Source organism: Marmota flaviventris, chromosome X (genome assembly GCF_047511675.1).
Source record: "Marmota flaviventris isolate mMarFla1 chromosome X, mMarFla1.hap1, whole genome shotgun sequence".
Taxonomy (NCBI): domain Eukaryota; kingdom Metazoa; phylum Chordata; class Mammalia; order Rodentia; family Sciuridae; genus Marmota; species Marmota flaviventris.
The window spans coordinates 130,769,068-130,791,449 of NC_092518.1; the positions used below are offsets into that span (position 1 = coordinate 130,769,068).

At 40.7% G+C, this 22,382-nt stretch overlaps 1 protein-coding gene across 3 annotated transcripts in view; it reads left to right on the plus strand.

Annotated features, from left to right (window-relative positions):
- Positions 1-15,492: 15,492 nt before the first annotated feature.
- The window catches only part of Mtmr1 (myotubularin related protein 1), a 75,215-nt gene continuing 68,325 nt past the window's right edge, over positions 15,493-22,382 (plus strand). For all 3 annotated transcript variants that reach the window (XM_071606593.1, XM_071606591.1, XM_027954485.2), the window contains exons 1-2: positions 15,493-15,791; positions 21,768-21,873. In XM_071606593.1, coding sequence (XP_071462694.1) covers positions 15,640-15,791; positions 21,768-21,873 — 258 coding nt within the window. In that variant the 5' untranslated portion in view covers positions 15,493-15,639. The remainder of the gene's footprint in view (positions 15,792-21,767; positions 21,874-22,382) is intronic.

The window sequence follows — 22,382 nt, forward strand, 5'->3', positions numbered from 1 at the left end:
ACTTATTTATGGAGTACATTGTTATCATTCAAAGCATGTATATAATGTGTGATGATCAAATCAGATTAATTAGCATTCCCATCTCCTCAAATATAATTTTTCTGTATTGGTAGCTTCACTCTCATGTCCATTGGACTCACTGTTCACAATAGCCAAGATATAGAATCAACCAAGATTTCCATCAACAGATGAATGAATAAAAAATGTGGTAAACCTGTACAAAGGTCATCTCAAAATGCATCAAGGTATGAGATCAGAAACTTAACAACTGTTAGAAGAAAACATAGGGGAAACACTTCAAGATGTAGGTGCAGGAAATGACTTTCTGAATAGGACTCCAAACCACAGGAAATAATAGTAAGAATCAACAAATTGGATTGCATTAAATTAAGAAGCTCTGCACAGCAAAAGTAACAGTGAACAGAGTAAAGAGAGAGCCTACAGAATGGAGAAAATTTTTTGCCAGCTGCTCTTCTAACAGGATTAACATCCAGAATATATCAAGAACTCAAAAACTTAAAACATGAGAAAAAATAAACAAATATCCCAATCTGTAAATGGGCAAATAATCTGATCAGACACCTCTCAAAAGAAGTACAATTGGCCAATCATTATGTGAAAAAAATGTTCAACATCTTTAGCCAGCAGGAAAATTAAAATTATAAACTACATTATGATTCCATCTCACCCCAGTTGAAATGACAATCATCATGAATACAAATAACAATTAATGCTGGTGAGGATGAGGGGGGAAAGGAACACTGTTGGTAGGAATGTAAATCAGTACTTTCCCTAAACTTTTGGAAGTCATTTTTAACTGTCTCTATAGTTTGCATTTTCCAGCATGTCATGTAGTTGGAATTATATAGTATGTATCCTTTTCAGACTGGCTTCTTTCACTTACCAATATGCATGTAAGATTTATCACTGTGCTTTCATGATAGACAACTCATTTCATTTTAGTGCCTAATAATATTTCATTATCAGGATAGACCACAGTTTTATTTATCCATACCTCCTGAAGAGTATCTTGATTGTTACCAAATTATGCCAACTATGCTATAAACATATGCCAACTGTGAAAATCAGTATGGTGGTTCCTCAAAAACCACAAACAGAATTACCATATGAACTAGCTATACCACTCCTTGGTATTTATCCAAAAGAATTATAGATATATGCATACCTATGTTTATCATACCACAATTCACAATAGCCAAGTTACGAAACGAGCCCAGTTGCCTATCAACAGATGAATGGGTAAAGAAAATATGGTATACATACATGATGGAGTTTTATTCAGCCATAAAAAAACAAAGTTATGTCATTTACAGGACAATAGACAGAACTGGAGAACATCAGGCCAAGCAAAGTGAGCCAGACTCAGAAAGGGAAATATTGTATGTTTCCTCTCATATGTGAAAGCTAGTGGGTAAAAAGGACATCTTGAAAGTAGAAGGGAGACCAGTAAGGTAGAAAAAGAAGACCAGGGAGATGGGGGAGGGGGAGGGAAAGGGAGGCCTTGGGGAATGAAATCAATCAAATTATGTTATATGCATGTACCAAGATGCCACAATAAAACTCAGCATTCTGCATAATAAATATTCACCAACAAAAATGTGGTACATATACATAGTGGGATATTATAGTTCCACAAAATGGATAGAACAGCGATAACATCTGTGGCGACATGGATGGTACTAGAGGCTATTAAATGAGATAAGCCAAGCAAAGAAAGGATGCATGTTCTCACTCCTCTTTCCCATAATTGAGCCCTGACTGACAGTCTACTAGGTTTCATAATCATTTTAATCATCTTTTCTTTGTGGAATGTTTGAGAGGAGGAAGTTGTGGTTTGCAATAGAAACCAATTATCTATTATAGTACCCCATAAAGCACAAAAGAATCAAAGAAAGCTGTGGAACTTGCTGAGCATCCATCTCCTGAATTTAAAACATTCCAAAACTGATCATAAATTTTTATAAGATGATTTGTGTCTTTGGCACACATGATTAACTGAAAGCTGAATAATAACATGCTCTCTGTAGAGTCTATATATTAGTTCAGTATCCTGTATCTTCTTAGAACAGGGTTTTTCTTGATTTTGGAAACAAAAGAGACTCTGTAGCTGTGACTTTTACTTCTTTATATATAATCTTCAAAATAATTAAAGAGAAAAATTCTAGGCAACTTACAAACTACAAACAAGATAGCAATAAATGAGTTAATCAGGAAAATGAAAGTAGGAAAATAGATGAGGTAATCAGCTAGAATCCAGGCTTCAAGATTCTGAAGACTTTACAGCAGTGTGCCATACATTTGTCTCTGAAGCTTTCAGCAAAGCACAGATGATAATGGTTACATAATTCAGTGTTCTCCAAGATACAAATTAAATCGGTGGTTATAAGAAAAACATCTATTCCTGATACCGAAACCAGAGTGGCTTTCTATCATTGATAAGGGTCTTGGTGGGTCTCAAACCAAATCTGCTGGATTTCCTGAAGTTCAATTTCTGTCCAGTTGAAAGCAAGTAATCTGTGTACATCCACTGAATATAATAAAGTGTCTGGCATATAGTAATTCTTCAATAACATTTAAGTGAATGAATGCATAAGTTTCTATTTCTATTAAATTAATAATGCTACAGTACTAAAGTTCTCATAAAATAATACTATGTTAATGGCAAGAAATTCAGGGGCTGGGAATGTATCCAAATGGTAGAGCACTTGCCTGAAGCCCTAGGTATGATCCCCAGAACCAGAAAGAGGAGGAGAGAGAGAAAAGAAGGACAAGATGGAAGGAAGAAATTGAAAGAGATAAGAGATCCTGAATTTTGAATTCATTTTTGCAGTTTTATTTCCTTGAATTAGAACTTCCTTAGGACTTCATATCTTTATATTGATATTAGTATTTCTAGCACTGTATTCAAAATGAGGCCCCTTAATATGTGGTAGAAAGAACAAGGAACAAGCTGAGACCTTGGTTGTTGTCCTACTGCCTGACTATAGGTATTTCTCCAATATGTACCTTTCCTTCCTGAGGTGCAGTTCAGCATTTGAGCCAGATGGTTTTCCAGATTCATCCAGCTCCAAAAGCCACTGACAACTAATGTCTGTTTTTGATCAAGTTCCCTAGGTACAGAGACTCAGGGACTGAGGACATGAGATGCAGTAAAGGGCTCTCAGGAGAGAAGGAATGAGACAACAGAGGAGCAGAAGAAGGAACTGGCCCAGGACATGGTGGCAGCAGGAGTCCTACTTCAACCTGCTCCTGTGAAGAGCTATGGAACAGGAATCTGCCACATAATTGGTTTTGTTTTGAACAGGGTTTTGTTGTTTCTTGTCAGTCACCGGTTGCAAGCTGCCCAAGGTGGAAGAGAGTGGTGGGTATGTGTAACCCTCTAGCAAAATGACTCCCATTTCACAGAGGGCAGTCCTCTAAAGAAGGATTAACAGACAAGACTCACAGCAGCTGGAGGATGGGGAAGAGCTGATAAAGTGAATCTGCTCAAGGACCCAACATTGTCCACATTCACTTTGGCAAAAGAGGAAACTGAGGCACAGAGAAATCACTTTCCTAAGTACCCTGGGCCTGGAAAGTGGAGCCTAATGGAAGTTCTAAAGGAACTACTGTGGCTTAGATTCAGTGCTCTTTGGTGATCTGAAAATGACATATGCTTTTTCCTTGTCTTGCATAGTAATCTCATCTCCTGGACCTCCATGTGTTTCTGAATGTTCTCACTCCTTTGTAGATGAGTTTTCCTCAGCCCCTTGCTTAAATAATACAGCTGCTTAAAGAAGTTTATCTTCAGAGAATTTAGGGAAGTATTTACTGAGTAAGGCAAGTATATCCTCTGGAGTCTGGGGTTCCTGCACAGCAATTTCTGTGTGCAAGACAGCTTGATGCTGCCTTTGAAGAACACCTGACAGAAGACTGAGGATATGGTTATTTCAGTGTCAAAACAAGATAGGTAGTGGAGATGATGGGGAATGATGGCAATAGCCTCCCAAGCCATCCTTCAACCTTGAAAATAATTGAACCTCTAGCCAAGAACCTTCCAGAGAACTTCTGAAGGCAAATTTAAGTCATCTATGTTGTTTTATATGGAGATGGTGGAGGCAACATTTTAATAATTCCACTTAATTAGGCGTACTTATTTGAAGTATCATTGAGAATTTCAATTCACCAAAGGACCCTCGTATACTGTGATTAGTTAATTTCATATGTCAATTTAGCTAGGCCATTAGTGCCCAGTTGTTTAGCCAAACACCATTCTAGATATTGTTTTGAAGGTATTTTAGATGAGTGTCTTAGTTCACTTGTGCCACTATAATGAAATGCCACAAACTGGGTAATTTATAAAAATTAACAGAAATATATTAGATCATGAGTCTAGAGACCAGAAAATCCAAGATTGAGGGGCCTACATTTGGCAAGAGCCCTTATATTGTGTCATACCATGTCAGAAAGTAGAAAGAGAGAGAGAGAGAGAGAGAGAACAAACAAGAGAAAGACAAAAGGGAGCTAAACTCACCTTTTTATAAATTTTCCACTCATAATAATGACATTAATTTATTTATGAGGTTGGAGCCCTCATAACCTAAGTGTCTCCCATTAGGAATCCATTAAAAGAAAACACAGGTCTGGGGATGTAACTCAGTGGTAGAGCACTTCTCTACCACACCAGAAGCCCTGGGTTCAACCTGTAACACCTTGAAACAAAACAAAACAGAAAAAGAGAAAAGACTAAGGTGTCCCGGAAAAAAAGGAATTCTCCAGACTGTGTTCAGACTCACAACTGCAAAATCAACTGCTGCAGATTCCACACAATCAAATGACCCAGTTCTTTAAAAATCCCTCAGTCAATCTCTCTCTCTCTCTCTCTCTCTCTCTCTCTCTCTCTCTGAAGAGACTGATCTTAGACTTCCCAGCCTGCAGAACTGTAACAAATAAAGTTATATTACTTATAAATTACCCTTTCTGTGGTATTTTATTACAACAGCACAAACAGACTAAGACAAGGGCCATTCTCAGTGACATCCTCATAAATTTCTAGATCTTTTATGGCAATTTCTTGGCATTCAAGGGTTGAGCTCTAACAAAATAGATATATTATGACAATTTTATGACAAAAAGAAGTGAAGTGCTGTCTTTTTCTAATGCACACAATGGTTCTATATGGGCTGAGACTTGGAATGGTTTAAACTCAACATGCTTAAAATTAATTCATCTTTTACCCACTTATTTCACTTGCTTACCATCCTGGATTCCTTATATCAGGGACTAATATCTCTCCTTTTTCCCTGTTATCTAAGTCTAAAACCTCAGTGAAAACTTTAACCCATTTTGCCATCTCTCTCCCTCTCCTCTTCATGCCTAAAGCCCATTACTTACTGAGGACTGTGCAAAGTCTAGCCCTCTCACATCAGCTCTTCTTTGGATGATAAAAACTTTGTAATGTCAGGCAGGGTGGCATACACCTATAATCCCAGCAGCTTGGGAGGCTGAGTCGGGAAGATTGCAAGTTCAAAACCAACCTCAGCAAAAGTGAGGCGCTAAACAACTCAGTGAGACCCTGTCTCTAAATAAAATACAAAACAGGGGTGGGGATGTGGCTCATTGAACTCAGGTGGAGTGCCCCTGAGTTCAATACCTGGTACCACCGCCACCCCCCCCAAAAAAAAAGAAAAAGAAAACCAACTTTGTAAGAAGTAACTTCCTACTACTACATTTGTCCCTTCCAATTCCTCTTCATCATGCAACCCCAGTTATCTTTCCAAAGTGTATATATGATCAGTTCATCCTCTCCAAGATCTTCTGCAGCTCCTTGTCACCTTCAATAACATTTCTCAAAGTGTGATTCTCAGATTATCCATATCAAAATCACCTGAGTTACTTTATAAAATGTGTATTCTCAGCACCTGCCTCACCAAGCTATTAAATCCTCAAATTCTCTGCAGTGAAACTCATTAATCTGCATATTATTGAGTACCCAACATCATTTTTATGCATGTACTTTTGAAAATGACGGCATTCTACTGTTCATTGCTTAAACATTCACAAACATGCAATGTGCACTCATAAACATTTCCTGCTTCCCTAGTAGGAACTGCAGAGTGAAAATGGGAGCACAAAGGAGACCTTGACTCTGGCCTGGTGAGCACCAGTGTAAGAATTAATTCCTCACCTTGCCTCCCACCATACAACTCCAGTTCCAGGTGGACATCTGGGAACCATATGCCAGTTCCCTTACAGTGACTCCTGGGAATGCAGGGTGATCAACCCAACAACTATGGGTAATCCTCATGTGGACCTTGAAAGGCAGAAGGGAGAGGTGGGGCCCATGTGTGCTGGGAGACAACTCTTCATAAATATCTCAGAATTCTGCATGGTCGGGTTACTCTTGAGTGAATGCATTAAGCAGTCAAGTTAAGAAAGCCAAATTAAGAATCACTAGAGAGAGTGATCCAAGAGGGCGGGCTAGATGGAGGCTGCATTCTGTGTTGCCCCAGGACCTGGCATTCAATTAGTGATAATACTGTTTCTCTGTGATCAGAGGACCCCCAACAGCTGCTCCCTCGCAGGAATCACAGCCTCCATGCTGCACACATCTCCAGGCCCAGCATCAGTGCAGGACTCCCAGACACTCATTTACACAGGTCCTCCAGGTGCCAGAGTAGGACCACCCACATTAGCACCCACATAAGACTCCTGGCTGCCCACCTGCGCAGGAACTCTGCCTGCCAGTGCTGTGTGGGTCCCCATCTACCAACGTGGGGCTCCTCTGGTTGCCTCCACCTTGGGGCAGTGCAGCCATTGCATCAATCTCCTACACATGGTAGCCTGCACCTGGAGACACTACACTGGGTCTGGAGACAGCCACCAGCCACAATACTGCACGCCACAGAGCTGCATCTCTGAACATGCCCCTCAATACTACCAACCGGTCCTGCCCAATCTGACCAATCAATCATGTCTCAATAGTAACCCTGAATGTAAATGGCCTAAACTCACCAATCAAAAGACATAGACTGGCAGATTGGATTTTTTAAAAAGACCCAACAATATGCTTCCCTCAAAAGACTCATCTCATAAGAAAAGATTTCCACAGACAGAAGGTGAAAGGTTGGGGAAAAAATCCCACTCACATAGACTGCAGAAACAAGCAGGGGTCTCCATCTTCATATCAAATAAAGTAGACTTCAAGCCAAACTTAATCAAAAGGGATAAGGAAGGATATTTCATACTGTTTAAGAGAACCATATATCAACAAGACATAACAATCATAAATGTGTATGCCCCAAACAATTGGGCATCTATCAAACAAACTCTTCTCATGTTCAAGAGTCAAATAGACCACAACACAATAATTTTGAAAGACCTCTTTCACCACTGGATAGATCTTCCAAACAAAAGCTAAACAAAGAAACTATAGAACTCAATAATACAATCAATAACTTAAACTTAACAGACATATATAGAATATTTCATCCATCAATGAGTGAATACACTTTCTTCTCAGCAGTACATGGATCCTTCTCTAAAATAGACCATATATTATGCCAAAAAGCAATTCTTAGCAAATACAAAAATATAGAGATACTACCCTGCATTCTATCATATCAAAATGTAATGAAATTAGAAATCAATGATAAGATAAAAAAAACAGAAGCTACTCCAACATCTGGAGACTAAATAATATGCTATTGAATGAACAATGGGTTGCAAAAAGACATCAAAGAGGAGATTAAAAAATTCTTAGAGGTGAATGAGAACACTGATAAAACATATCAAAATCTCTGGGACACTATGAAGGCAGTACTAAGAGGAAAGTTCATTGCATGGAGTTCATTCCTTAAAAGAAGAAAAAGTCAACAAATAAATGATTTAACATCACATCTCAAAGCCCTAGAAAAAGAAGAACAAATCAACACCAAAAGCAGTAGAAGAGAGGAAATAATTAAAATCAGATCTGAAATACAAGGAAACAATTTAAAAAACTGACAAAACAAAAATTTGGTTCTTCAAAAAATAAAATCGATAAACCCTTAGCCATACTAACAAAGAGAAGGAGAGAGAAAACACAAATTACTAACATCCATGATGAAAAAGGAAATATCACAACAGACACTACAGAAATACAGAAGATTATTAGAAACTATTTTGAAAATTTATACTCAAATAAAATATAAAATATCAAAGGCATCAACAAATTTCTAGAGTCATATGATTTGCCCAAACTGAATCAGGATGATATACACAATTTAGACAGACCAATTTTAAGCAATGAAATAGAAGATGCTCTCAGAAGCCTACCAACCAAGAAAAGCCTAGAACCAGATAGATACACAGCTGAGTCCTACAAGACCTTCAAAGCAGAACTAATACCAATACTCCTCAAATTATTTCATGAAATAGAAAAAGAGGGAGCAGGTTCGAAACTCATTCTATAAGGCCAATATCACCCTGAATCCAAAACCAGACAAAGACACATAAAAGAAAGAAAACTTCAGACCAATATCTCTAATGAGCCTAGATGCAAAAATTCTCAATAAAATTCTGGCAAATAGAATACAAAAACATATAAAAAATATCGTGCACCATGATCTAATGGGGTCCATCCCAGGGATGCAAGGTTGTTTCAACATATGGAAATAAATAAATGTAATTCATCACATCAATAGACTTAAAGACAATAATCATATAATCATCTCAATAGATGCAGAAAAACTATTTGACAAAATACAGCATCCCTTCATATTTAAAACACTAGAAAAACTAGGGATAACAGGAACATACCTCAACATTGTAAAAACTATCTATGCTAAGCCCCAGGCCAACATCATTCTAAATGGAGAGAAATTGAAAGCATTCCCTTTAAAAACTGGAACAAGACAGGGATGCCCTCTTTCACCACTTGTAGTTAACATAGTTCTTGAAACTCTAGCCAGAGCAGTTAGACAGATGAAAGAAATTAAAGGGATACAGACAAGAAAACAAGAACACAAATCATTATCATTATTTGCCAACGATATGATTCTATATATAGAAGATCCAAAAATTTCCACAAGAAAACTTCTAGAACTAATAAATGAATTCAGCAAAGTAGCAGGATATGAAATCATAAATCAAAGGTATTTCTCTACATCAGTGACATCCTCTGAAAGAGAAACTAGGAAAAATACCTCATTTACAAAAGCCTCAAGGAAAAAAAAATTGGGAATCAACTTAATGAAAGAGGTGAAAAACCTTTACACTGAAAATTACAGAACACTAAAGAAAGAAATTAAAGAAGACCTTAGAAGATGGAAAGATATACCTTGTTCTTGGATAGGCAGAATTAATATTATCAAAATGACCATACTACCAAAAGCACTATACATATTCAATGCAATTCCAATCAAAATCCCATTGAAATTCCTCATAGAAATAGAAAAAAGTCATAAAATTCATCTGTAAAAAAAAGAGACCCAGAATAGCCAAAGCAATCCTTATCAAGAAGACTGAAGTAGGTGGCATCACTATACTAGACCTTAAACTATAGTACAGAGCAACAGTAACAAAAACAGCATGGTATTGGCACCAAAATAGACTGGTAGACCAATGGTACAGAAGAGAGGACACAGAGACAAACCCACATAAAAACAATTAGCTTATATTAGACAAAGGTGCCAAAAACATACATTGGAGAAAAGATAGCCTCTTCAACAAATGGTGCTGGGAAAACTAGAAATCCATATGCAATAAAATAAAATTAAGCCCCTCTCTCTCACCATTGCAAAATTCAACTCAAAGAGGATCAAAGACCTAGGAATTAAACCAGAAACCTTTACCTAATAGAAGAAAAAGTAGGTCCAAATCGCCATCATATCAGATTAGGCCCCAACTTCCTTAATAAGACTCCTATAGCATAAGAATTAAACCAAGAATCAATAAATGGGATGGATTCAAACTAAAAAGCTTCTTCTCAGCAAAAGAAACACTCTTTGAGGTAAATAGAGAGCCTACAGAATGGGAGCAAATTTTTACCACACACACATCAGATGCAGCACTAATATCTAGGATATATAAAGCACTCAAAAATCTTAACACACAAAAACAAAACCCACAATAAATGGGCCAAGGAACTGAACAGACACTTCTCAGAAGATGATATACAGTCAATCAACAAATATATGAAAAAATATTCAATATCTTCAGCAATTAAAGAAATGCAAATCAAAACTACTCTTAAGATTTCATCTCACTCTAGTTAGAATGGCAGCTATTATGCATACAAACAACAATAAGTGTTGGCGAGGATGTGGAGGAAAAGGCACACTCACATATTGCCGGAGGGACTGCAAATTGGTGCAACCACTCTAGAAAGCAGTATGGAGATTCCTTGGAAATCTGGGAATGGAACTACCATTTGACCCAGCTATCCCACTCCCATGTTTATACACAAAGGACTTAAAAACAGCATAGTATAGTAACACAGCTACATCAATGTTTATAGCAGCATAATGTACAATACCTAAATTATGGAACCAACCTAGATGCCCTTCAATAGATGAATGGGTAAAGAAACTGTGATATAATTTCACAATGGAATATTACTCATTAAAAGAGAATACAATAATAATGACTTGCAGATGAATGGATGAAGTTGGAGAATGTTATGCTAAGTGAAGTAAGCCAATCACAAAAAAACAAATGATGAATGTTTTCTCTGATATGAGGATGCTGATCCATAATGGGGGTGGGGGGAGCATGGGAGGAATGAGGAATTTTGGATAGGGGAAAGGAGAGGGAGGGGAAGGGAGGGGACATGGGGGTAGGAAAGATGGTGGAATGAGATGGACATTACTACCCCAAGTACATGCATGAAGACACAAATGGTGTGACTCTACTTTGTGTTCAACCAGAGACATGAAATATTGTGCTCTGTATGTGTACTATAAATTGAAATGCATTCTGCTGTTATATATAACAAATTATAATAAATAAAATTTAAAAAAAAGAAAGCCAAATTAAGCTGGGTGAGGTGGCACATGCCTGTAATCCCAGTGTCTCAGGAGGCTGAGGCAGGATTGCAAATTCAAACCCAGCCTCAGCAATTTAGTGAGGCCCTAAGCAATTCAGTGAGACCCTGTTTCTAATAAAATATAAAAAAAATATTGGGGATGTGGCTCGGTGGGTAAGCGCCCCTGGGTTCAATCCTCAGTACAAAAAAAAAAAAAAAAAAAGCTATTTTAAGAAAATTCAGGAGGGTTTGGGCTGTAACTCAGTGGTAAAGCGCTTGCTTTGCATGCATGAGGCCCTGCGTTCGATCCTCAGCACCACATAAAAATAAATAAAATAAAGGCATTGTGTCCAACTACAACTGAAAAATAAATACTAAAAAAAAAAAGAAAGTTCAAGAGACATTAAAAGACAGTAGACTTTATAGCTGTCTCCCTCCCTGAAGTCAGTGCAGGGCAGTAAAGGTAAAGATCTCTTCTTTTCCTCTTCAGAGATTTGGTTACAGTCCAAATTAATGAAAGTATTTGCTCTCTCTGGAAAGGAGAATGGACATCTCACTAACAACCCAATACAAGATCAGAGTTTCCTAAATCTGTGGTTCCTCTTCTGTGGTGCAGGTATAGATACCATTTGGTTCACTATTGGACAAAAGAGGTTATGGGGCCAGCCTCCATTCAAGAGGATAGAAAATAGATAACACCTCTTGATGTGGGAGTGGCAAAGTTGCATTACAAAAGAGCATGCTACCCTGTGCAAACCGGGGCCTGGAGTGAAGATTCAAGATATTTTTCTGGCTGCATCTTTTGCTGTGAATAATGAACCATCTTTGTTTCTGATTCAGAGATCCTGTGTTTTCTCTCAGAGCATAATGATCAACTACAATTTTAGCTTGCTAGTAGGATAAATCTTGACCCATAAGAGCTTCTGACCTAATAGTGCAGAGCACCTTCTTAGAGAGTGGCTGTGATTTGTGCCTGGATCCCCAGCTGAGTGGGGAAGAGATCTCAGCAAGTGGAAGTTTACTTCTCTGGGCTGCAATGTATGTTGCTGCAGAAAACATCCCCCAAATCTAGTAATTGGCTTACAAAACAACTTATATCTCAAAATCTTTGGACTAATTGAATGATTGTCCATCTTCACATAGTGTTGGAAAAGCCACTGGGATAGCTGGAAGCCATGAAATGGCTCCACTCACATGACTGACAGTGTTGGCTGCTAGACATGCTGGAATTCCAGATGACTTATGGCCTAGTCTTGGAAACTGTACATCATTACCTCTACTCCATTCTCTCCACATTGAAGTGGAGGAGAAATAGACTCCATCTATTGATGTATCTGAGTGGCAAGGTCACCTTGCAAAAGAGCATGTGGAATGGGAAGTATTATTGCAGCTGGCTTTGAAAACACAATCTATTCTAGTAATATTTCTCCAAGTGCAGTGAGCCCTGCATCAGAATCCCTGTAACACCTGCTGGAAATGCAGATTGGAGGCGATTCTTGCACAGTAGCATTTGAGAAACCTTCTGCTGAGCTACAGAACAATGCCCAGACTTTTTAGCCTAAAATCTTCCATGGCTTGGCCCTGATGACCTCTCATTGACCACCTCACCTCTCTGAATTTATGCTCCAGCAACAGTAAATTTCTTGAAGTTCCCTTTCACATAAGGTAATTAACCTACTCCATACTTGTGTCCATAACTGTTCCATTTGCCTGGAATGACTTGACATCACCTGACAAGGACATAATGAAGCCAGATTTAAAATTAGGTAGTCAGTGTAGTTAGGTAAATTGGGTCTAATATGGAGTGAAATCTAAAATGGAGGCCATGCTGAGAATGATTCAGGGAAACACAGGACAACTCATGGAATATTAATGAAGTCCCTAAAAGGCCCTAGGCCAAAGTCCACCCCAAAGAAATGTTAATGGAGCCCAGGAAACATCCCCCAACAGATTTGGAGATAGCCCATCCCAAAGAAGTGATAAGCCTATCCCAAAAGGTGATAATTAAGTCCTTCCTGCCCGTTTGGCCCACCTGTGTCCTAACCCTTCCCCCTTGCATTCTATCACCAAACCTATAAAAAGGGGAACACATTTGCCCGCCAACTGGATTCCACCTCTTGGGTCCCCTTCTTCCTCCGGGAGAAGTCTTTTCTGCTGTCCTTTAATAAACTTCTAATTTCCACTCTGACCTTGCCTCGGCGTGTGCTTTTCTGGTGTTATTCTTCAACATCGGGGAAGCAAGGACTCATCACCGGCCAACAGCGGTAACAATACTACTCATCTGTTAAGATTCAGCATTATGTCACCTTTTCTAGGAAGCCTTCATAATTTCCTCTTTTTTTTTTTTTTTAGAGAGAGAGAGAGAGAGGGAATTTTTTTAATATTTATTTTTTAGTTTTCTTTTTTTTGGTGGACACAACATCTTTGTTTGTATGTGGTGCTGAGGATCCAACCCTGGGCCGCACGCATGTCAGGCGAGCGCTACCACTTGAGCCACATCCCCAGGCCCTAATTTCCTCCTGTTCCATGGATTGGGGTAGGTGTTCCTACAACCCATGTGATTGCCCCTGGCAGAGCACTTACAACTTGAAATACCAGTGTTACTTTATCTCCTTCACTTAACTGTAAACTTCATAGTCAGGTATATGTCAGATTCATCTCTGTCCTCTAAATCCAACATGTGGTTAACTAATTTGAAAGGTTGATAGTGTCACAGAGAATTCCCCTCTTTGGCTTAATCCTCTTTGTAGTATCTAGTATTTTAAATGTCCTTCAAATTTCATTGCATTATTTTTGTTCTGACAAATCTTAGGGAAGCTAGGGTATTTGCAACAATTTGTTTAAAAAAACTGTTTTGAAAGTGGGTGTCTTAGTCTGCTCAGGCTCCACCACAAAATACTGTAGAGCAGGGGGTGGGGAGCTTTAATGATAGACATTTATTTTCTCACAGATCCTGGATCTGGAAAGTCAAAGATCCAGCAGTTTGGCTGCTGGTAAGAGCTCTCTTTCTGGCTTGCAGATGGCTGTCTTCCTGCCATGTCCTCACATGACCTTCCCTCACTGTGCTTCCCTATCTTTCTCTTTCTTTCTTTCTTCTGCTGAGGATTGAACCCAGGGCCTCGTAAGCACTGAGCACACACTCTTACCACTGAACTACACCCCAGGCCCTACATGGGTTTCTTGGTGCATATACATGAAAGCATACTATCAAGCTCTCTAGTGGCCCTTTTATAGTAGCACAAATTCAGTCAGGCCGAGGCAGGGCCCTCAGAACCTAATTACCTTATGAAGACGTCATCTTCACATACCATGATGTTTGTAGTTATCCCCTCTCAGCACATTCCTGATTGGGGTGTGAATTTGGGTGGGGGGACACAAACATTCAATCCCTAACACTAGGTTAAACATTTTGTTTAATGATTTTGGAAAACAAGAATCTTGCAGGACATGATTTTCCAGTATGCCAAGATATTTCCTCCCAGCCATCCTCACTCTGTCAACCTTTTACCATAGGTTCACCTGTGCTTTGGTATAAGATGGTTGCTGGGGCTCCAGGCATCACATTCTCAAGACTTAGTTTGAAGTTATTAAGCCAGTGGAACAGAATAAGTGTGGGGTGGGTGTGGGTTACTGTCTGCAGGTCTACCTTTAACAGTAAGGGAAGTGTTCCCTTTATGTGTCCTTGGGCAAATCTAAGGCAGAGGTCTACTCCATACCCAGAGCAATCACAGACAAAAAAGCTCTGGATTCCCATATCTACTACCAACAAAATCAGGGATGTGCTGAAAGGGGATAAGCCACTACATATTTGAACCCAAGCAGAATGAGGGTAATAAATGTATCTAAGAAGCATGCCTAAATCCCTTTATCATCATGATTTTCATAGTGGCATATTTAAATCAACAGAGCTTAAATGTTACTCTTAACATAAACCATAAACCAAAGGCGGAAGTTCTGAGGGCGGCATTGGAATCACTTGGTTGCCCTACAGATGGCAGGGAGGTGGATTTATGTGGGGGGTGGAGTGGGGTGCGGGTAGAGGGAAGAAGGGAGTGGGGAAGAATTGCTGAAATGCATGCAATTGCTTATGCTTCAAGACGGCAAGACCAGGTACGCCCAAGAAGCCTGGACTGTCCCGACCCAAAAACTTCTTTGAGCACCACAAAATTGAGGGAGAAAATAGTTTTTAACCCTTGAATTTCCCCAAACCTGTTTTTTTTTAATATATACCCCGCATCTTGATAGTCAACCCGGTTTGATTATTGAGCAAAGCACGTTATGCATAATGCGTTTGAAGATCCCGAATCCCCGCGGATGTGCTCAAGCCGGACGTCCCAGCCTACAAATCTCGGGTTCCTGGGGGCGGGTGCCAGGTGGGGCCTGGGCGGGGTCGGGAACCAGACGCCCGCCCTGCGCACCGCCCTCCCGCCTCGACCCCGCCCCCTCCCCAGCCTCCGCGCGCGCGGCCTTGTGGGTAAAGTGGGGCTGCCAGGTGACAGCTAATGGCGACGACCGCCTGAGGCGGGCGGCAGAGTAGGGCTGCAGGACACGCGTGGCGGAACATTCCGGCCCGCCGCTCCTGTCCGACTGCGGCTTCCCGGCGGTTGCAGGGCTCCGCAGGGGCTTGGCTCTCCATGGACAGGCCAGTGGCGGCGGCGGCGGCGGCGGCGGGCTGTGAGGGCGCTGGGGGCTCGGGCCCGGGACTGGCGAGCGGCAGGAGGCCCCCTCGGGCCGCTGGGGGCGCCGCTGCCGGCTCCCGGCAACCCAGCGTGGAGACCCTGGACAGGTAAGCGGGACCCGGGCCGCCCTGACTCACTGGGCCCCCTCAGCCTCTCCCGCTCACCGCTCGCCGCCGAGGCGGGGACGGAGGGCCCCTCCACAGTCCCCTCCCTGCCCCGGAAGACCCCTGCGCCCCAACCTGGGCCGCACCCTCGGACCTGTCCCAGGCTGTGCACCTGGCCCACTTCCGCCTCGCTAGTCGAGCTCTCCCCTGGCCCTCTGATGGCCTTCGGAGCTGTCACACCGCTTCCCTAGATACCTACTAAGATTCCCTTGACGACCCGTGGTCTGTACTTGCTGGAGCCACGAATCTTCTGGGGCAATTTCACCCGGGCGGGCTGTTCTCTTTTGAGTCACCTTGCCTCCTATTAAGCCAAATTCTCCTCCTGCTGCTGCTCCTTGGAGTCTTTGATGTTGGAGTTGGGGACTGTGGGACAGGATCCCATACGCGTGGGAGCTGGTGCAGATGAAGGCAAAGATACCCTGATTTGAAAAACTGGGATGGAAAACTTCCAAACTGTTCATGCGACAAGAACACAGAATCTTCTTTCAGTTCTTCACACTTCAGAGGGACCCCACTCATTGTTTTCTTGAACGCATGAGCTTACTGCTTCTGAGGCAGTTGCAGAACTAAGAGAAATGTGTTACAGGCACATAAAGCCACCCACCATGTCCAACTGGGAAGGGCCATCCCATACTCTGAGGACAAGTGATGGATTATCCTGTGGCCCAGAACATCCAGTTTGCCCACCTTGTGGCCATTTCCCCGATGCTGGAGTGACTTAGGCAACAGACACTGTTGTGATGTAGCTGAGTTTCAGATGTTCATTCCTGCCTGTCTTAGTCATACCAGTATACTGAAGTTTTGGGAGTTTCCAAAGGCACAGGAACAACAGGAAACACTCCCTCACTTTGCTGCTAGCTCAGTGTAATTACAGTGTACTTCAATAAATTAATCACCCAAGAGATCAGCTTCACTGAAAACTAATCACAGCTAACACAGACAGCATTTGGAATGGTGAGGACTTTACTTATCTGCAAATATTCAACAATGTTTGAGGTATCAGCAATTCAGACAATAATACAAGATGTCTTTTGCTCTCTGGCTTACCATTTTGCTGAGAATACAAACAAAGCAACAATTGAAATCAAATGTGATTGAGAGCTCTGCTAGAAGTGAACACACAAGTATACTCAGGATGGGGCCTGTGTCTGAATCATCTAACAAGCTGAAGGAGCCAGAATGTGTTACCCTAAGATATAACTTATATTCTTGTCCTTCAGAGCTCCCCCCCACACACCTTTTCCTTTTTGAACCATGGATTAAACCCCAGGGATTTTAACCACTGAGGCACATTCCTAGCCTTTTTTATTTTGAGACAGGATCTTCTGAAGTTACTTAGGGCCTCACTAAGTTTTGGGGGCTAGCCCTGAACTTACAATTCTCTTGGGAATCAGCTTTCCAACTCACTGGGATTACAGGCATATGCCACCACATCTGGCTCCTGCAGAGCTTTTATAAGTATTACAATGAACCAGGCCCCATACCTCTCTGAATACTCCTTCAGGATATTTCTGGAAGGCCCGGTAATTAGTATTTTCCAAAAGCTCTATAGACTCAGTAGTGATCCCCCTGTACTATGGGTACATTTTGCCAGGTACTTTGGGCTATAAGTGAGGATCTTCCAAGGAAAACTGACACTGGAACTGAATAGTGAAAACTGAGTAGAAGTTAGCTTGGGCACAGAACAGGGAGGGCTTTTTTGGCCATGAGAGCAGAATGTGTAGTCTCGTAGGTAATACGGGGATATGGAGAACTGGTAAGTGAGAAGGCCTGCTTCTTGTGGGAAAACAGCCTTCCTAAGGAATTGGGTCATTATCCTGCTATAGGAATCGCTGCGTCAGAATCATCTCAAGTGTAAACACAGATTTTTCGGCCTCATCCTAAATCTAGTCCATTCACTTCTGACTTTGAGCCTGTGTGAGTCACACGGGATATTTTGCTCGCAATGGTTCTGCTTTACTTGGTGGGCCAGTAAAATTATTAACATCCTTCTTCAACACTCATTTTTTTCTTGGTTTGAATGAGAAATTATATGGTCATCCTAGCTTTGGGGACCACAAAAGGACTTCAATCAGGTGAGCTATGCAGTGGTGTGGCAGATGGACTGGTGAACTGGTCAGTGGATTATCAAAATGCTTAATCACTCATGCATTTATTCTGCAAATATGAATGCCTACTCTGCATCCAGTAATGCATTGAGTCTGGCGATAAAGCAAGGAAGTAACACAAATCTCTCCTCCCATAGAGTGTATGTTTGTTGGGAGACAAAGACAAAAAGCAAGTAAAATGTGTTCTGGGTTAGATGGTGATAGGTGCTAGGGAAAATAAGTTGAGAAGGGGCTAAGAAGAGTTGGGATCTGTGCTTTTGGAAGTGGTTGTAATTTTAGTAGGATGATTAGAAAAGCCCAACTGAGAAAGATGACATCTGAGCAGTGTCCTGAAACAGGTGGGAGATTCAGCCTTACAAATATCTGGGGAGATAGCTTTTTAGGCAAAAGCCTATGCAAAGGAACTGGGGTAGGAGCGTGAGGGAAGTATTTGAGGACTAGCAAGGAGACAGGGAGTCAGTAGTGAGGAGGGAACTAAGGGATGAGGTCAGAGAGGCCTCAGGAGTAGCTGGTGGAGAGTCTTAGAGGCCATAGGGAGCTACTGGGGACTTCAGAACAAAGGAGTGACATAATTTATTATGTATTTCAGTAGGCTCTCATGGTGCTATGTGGACAATAGGAAGAGGAGGGAAGGAGTTGAAACAGAGAGGCCAGCAGGTAGGCAACTGTTGTACTAGGCCACATGAGAGGATGACAGCTTAGCCTAGGGTGATGGAGTAGAGGAGGGTAGAAGTGGTCTGATTATAGATGTGGTATGAAGAAGACCTGCAGTGTAGAGCCAATAAGGTTTGCTGAAGATTGATTGTTGAGTATTAAAGAAGAATCATGGAGGATTCTAGTGTATTTTGCTGTGGGAAAATGGTATTGCTGAGACGGAGAAGTCTCTAAGCAGACCAGGATTAGGAAAGAGCAGGCTCTCATCTTTGGACATATCAATTAGTAAATGCCAATTATACCCCTGAGAAGATGTCAGAAAGACAATTGGTTTACATGAGCTTGGAGTTCAGGGTTGGCACCTGGGCTGGAGACCTAAATTGGTGAGTCATTGGCATCTAGATGGGGCTTCGATTCATGAGGCAGGATGAGAATACAGAATGATGGGGCTCCTGAAAAGGAATAAAGTAGGAATAGGACAGGGTCAATTTTTAAGATACTAACCAGGGAACAGGGACATGACCTGCTGAGCATTCAGCTACATGAGATTGCCCAGTGAGACCAGGAAAGACCAGGTTGGAGAACCAGAGCCTACAGCCTACAAGTGGTTGTTGAAGCCAAGAATGTGGAAGGCAGTTGCAGACTAAAGGGATGAGAGAGAGGAAGAGGAAATGTGGCCTTTAATCTCAGGTCTTTCATTTCCACAAGCTCCCATTCATGGTTTTCTTTGAAGAGTGACTCCTAGAGTGGAACCTGGCTATATGGGCTTGGCTTGGCCATGCTTCCTGGAACATGGGACCTTCACCCCTCTTCCCAGTACTGTACTTGATAACGAAGCTGTGGTCTTGTGAGAGGATGTGGCTTGTTGAAGGTCACAGACTAGCTGGTGACAGAGCATGGCTAGAATCCAGGCCTCCTGTCTGCTAGCCCACTATACCACTTTGTGTGTGACTGCACTGGCCAGGACACTTCCTGTTGTAGGTGACAACACAACTCATTACCACAAAGGAGGTATGTTGGCTCACGTAACTGCTCCAGATGGGGAGATAATGCCAATGCATGTAAGTGGGACCAGGGTTGCAACAGTGTTGTCAGGACTGCCCATCTCTTGTTTCTTACTTTTTATCTCTGTGTGTTCTTTTAAGGGGTAGAGGTGGGGATTGGCTTCTAGCAGCTTTGGGGCAGATCCACAGAGCTCAGAATCCAAGAACAAACTTGGGACTGGCAGGGCCAGAGTAACTCCCCTATAAGCTATAATTGGGAGCAGGAGGAAGAAGGGATTGGCCCATCCCTTTCCTCTCCCCCATGGAATCCTCTGAAGTGGGAGGCAGGGGTTATAGTTCCTCAAAATAAAGGGAAGTTTCTAATGAGAAGAACTGGGAAAGGGATACTGCGCAAATGGTAGCACCAGGCCACTCATGGTCAATAGTTGGGTTTCTACAGTTTTTTCCTTATACTTGCAATCAGGAATGGGTGCTGATAGATCAAAAGGCAAAATGAGAAGAAAAAATTGAGTACAAGCAGGCAATAAAGATCGCAGCTTTTAAAGAGGAAACAAAAATCCTTGCTTTCCCCTCCCCCGCTCTTAGGAATTATGATAGATTTCTGGGATATCATCAGAATTTCTGCCCAATGAGCAAGTATTTTGCTTATATTTTCAACCACACAGCTAACCATTGGGCTGTCTTAATCAGAAACTGGAGTTTAGATCACTAGGACAGAACATCATCTTTATTATTTAGCTTATTTTACATATTTCCTGGTGATTTTGTGTGTTCTTTTCTTTAATACATGAGAGTGGATTTAATTAGTCATGCGTTTTTTTTTAAAGATCTGGAATAGTCAGTGAAAGCTACCTGCACAGTAAATTTTTATAAGCATCTTTTATTCTCTTGCTTAATTTCTTCAGTTTTGACAAATCAGGAGAGGAACCCAATTTTGAGGGGCCATTTGTAATTCTACCACTGCCTAGTTTGTTTTTTGTGGTCCTTTAGAACTTAGCAGTCATATGAGCTTGGACCAAACTAGAGACTAGATTTTTTCATCTATAAAATGGGTCACTTTGAGGCTGGGTAAGAATACATGTGTGGAAATGGCTTTGAACATTGTAGAGCACTGTGGAATTGGAAGATACAATTTTTTCACATTGTTGTATTTTCATATGAGGCAGATGGTTAGCATCTGTGGTGCTGGATTTAGCTCATTAAGCTGGTCACTATTGTACCATGTTCTGTAAGGATGGCTGCTTCCTAACAAAGCATGACACCTCTGTGCCTCCATTTTCTCATCTCAAAAACCAGTTGCGTAGTCCCTGTTCTGCCTTTTCATCATACCATGGTTATGAGGCTCTGGCATAACAACTGGAAGAACATTTTGTAAGCTAGCAGAACACTTATAGAAATGTAAGGTATCATTATTACTGTATATAAAATGCTATTTTTCTACTCTGTTCTCTTTAAAATCACAATCAGCTTTCCTCCATTAAGAGTTTCTTTGGTTTACTCAAGATTACACTAGTTTTTAGATTAAAACTGCCAACATGAAATTAAATTTTTGAAAAACATATGCTGGAAGATAAATATTTCACTTAACAATTAGTTTTCTATAAATGTTACATTAAGAATCATGTTTCCATACAATTGTAATAGGATAAAATTCCATTTAATGTTGGAGAACAGTATGCTTATCACCTAGAATCTTAAAATTTTGAAAAAAAATTGGTTGATTCATTTAAAACTATCCAAGATTGTAATCTTACTTCCTAGATTTCAGCCAGTATTTATTTATTTATTTATTGGTACTAGGGATTGAATTCAGGGGCATTTAACCACTGAGCCACAACCCACATCCCCAGCCCTTTTTTGTATTTTATTTAGAGACAGGGTCTCATTGAGTTGCCCAGGGCCTCACTAAGTTGCTGAGGCTGGCTTTGAACTTGCGATCCTCCTGCCTTAGCCTCCCAAGCTGCTGGGATTACAGGTGTGCGCCATGGTGCTCGGCCAGTATTTCATTTCTTACAGTAAATGTAGAGGTAACCAAATATTTTAACAAAAATTTATTCCTTTAAATTTGTGTATATATCCCTATTCAGTGCTCTATTACAGAGCCTTGTTTTAAAATTTTTTAATCATGCTGCTTTTTTTTTTTTTTTTTTTAGTCCTACAGGGTCACATGTTGAATGGTGTAAACAGCTTATAGCTGCTACAATTTCTAGTCAGATTTCAGGTTCAGTGACATCAGAAAATGTATCCAGAGATTATAAGGTAAGCAACATTGAGTGTTTAATTCATTTTCAGTAACCTAAGCAGCAAAGAAGCTTTGTAGTTTTATTTCAAGTGAGCCTTTGACCCCTTGATGATTAACTGTCATTTGCTTGGGAATGGGGACAAAAGTTCTCTGTTGTTCAATTGGAAATTTAGAAGTTTTACCAGTAGCCAGTACATGTGGTCATATATTTATAACTGAAAGGAAAAACTGTCTTTAGATTATGATCATTCTTTTAAAACTCAAGTTCCATTTTATTATAAGACATACATATATTTTCTTTGTTAATATTCTTTATTTCAGAAAATGTATATGTACATTATCTCCTTAAGCTGACAATTCATTTTTGTATTTAGGTATTATCTGTGAGTATGCAGCATTAACATGTGTAACTAGAATGTAAAAGCAATTGCAAAATTCAAAAGAATGTATGAGCAGCCTCATTTTTTAGTCCTTACTGAAGTGAAAAATTGAATTTATTTTAAATTCTCTTGTTTATTTTAATCTC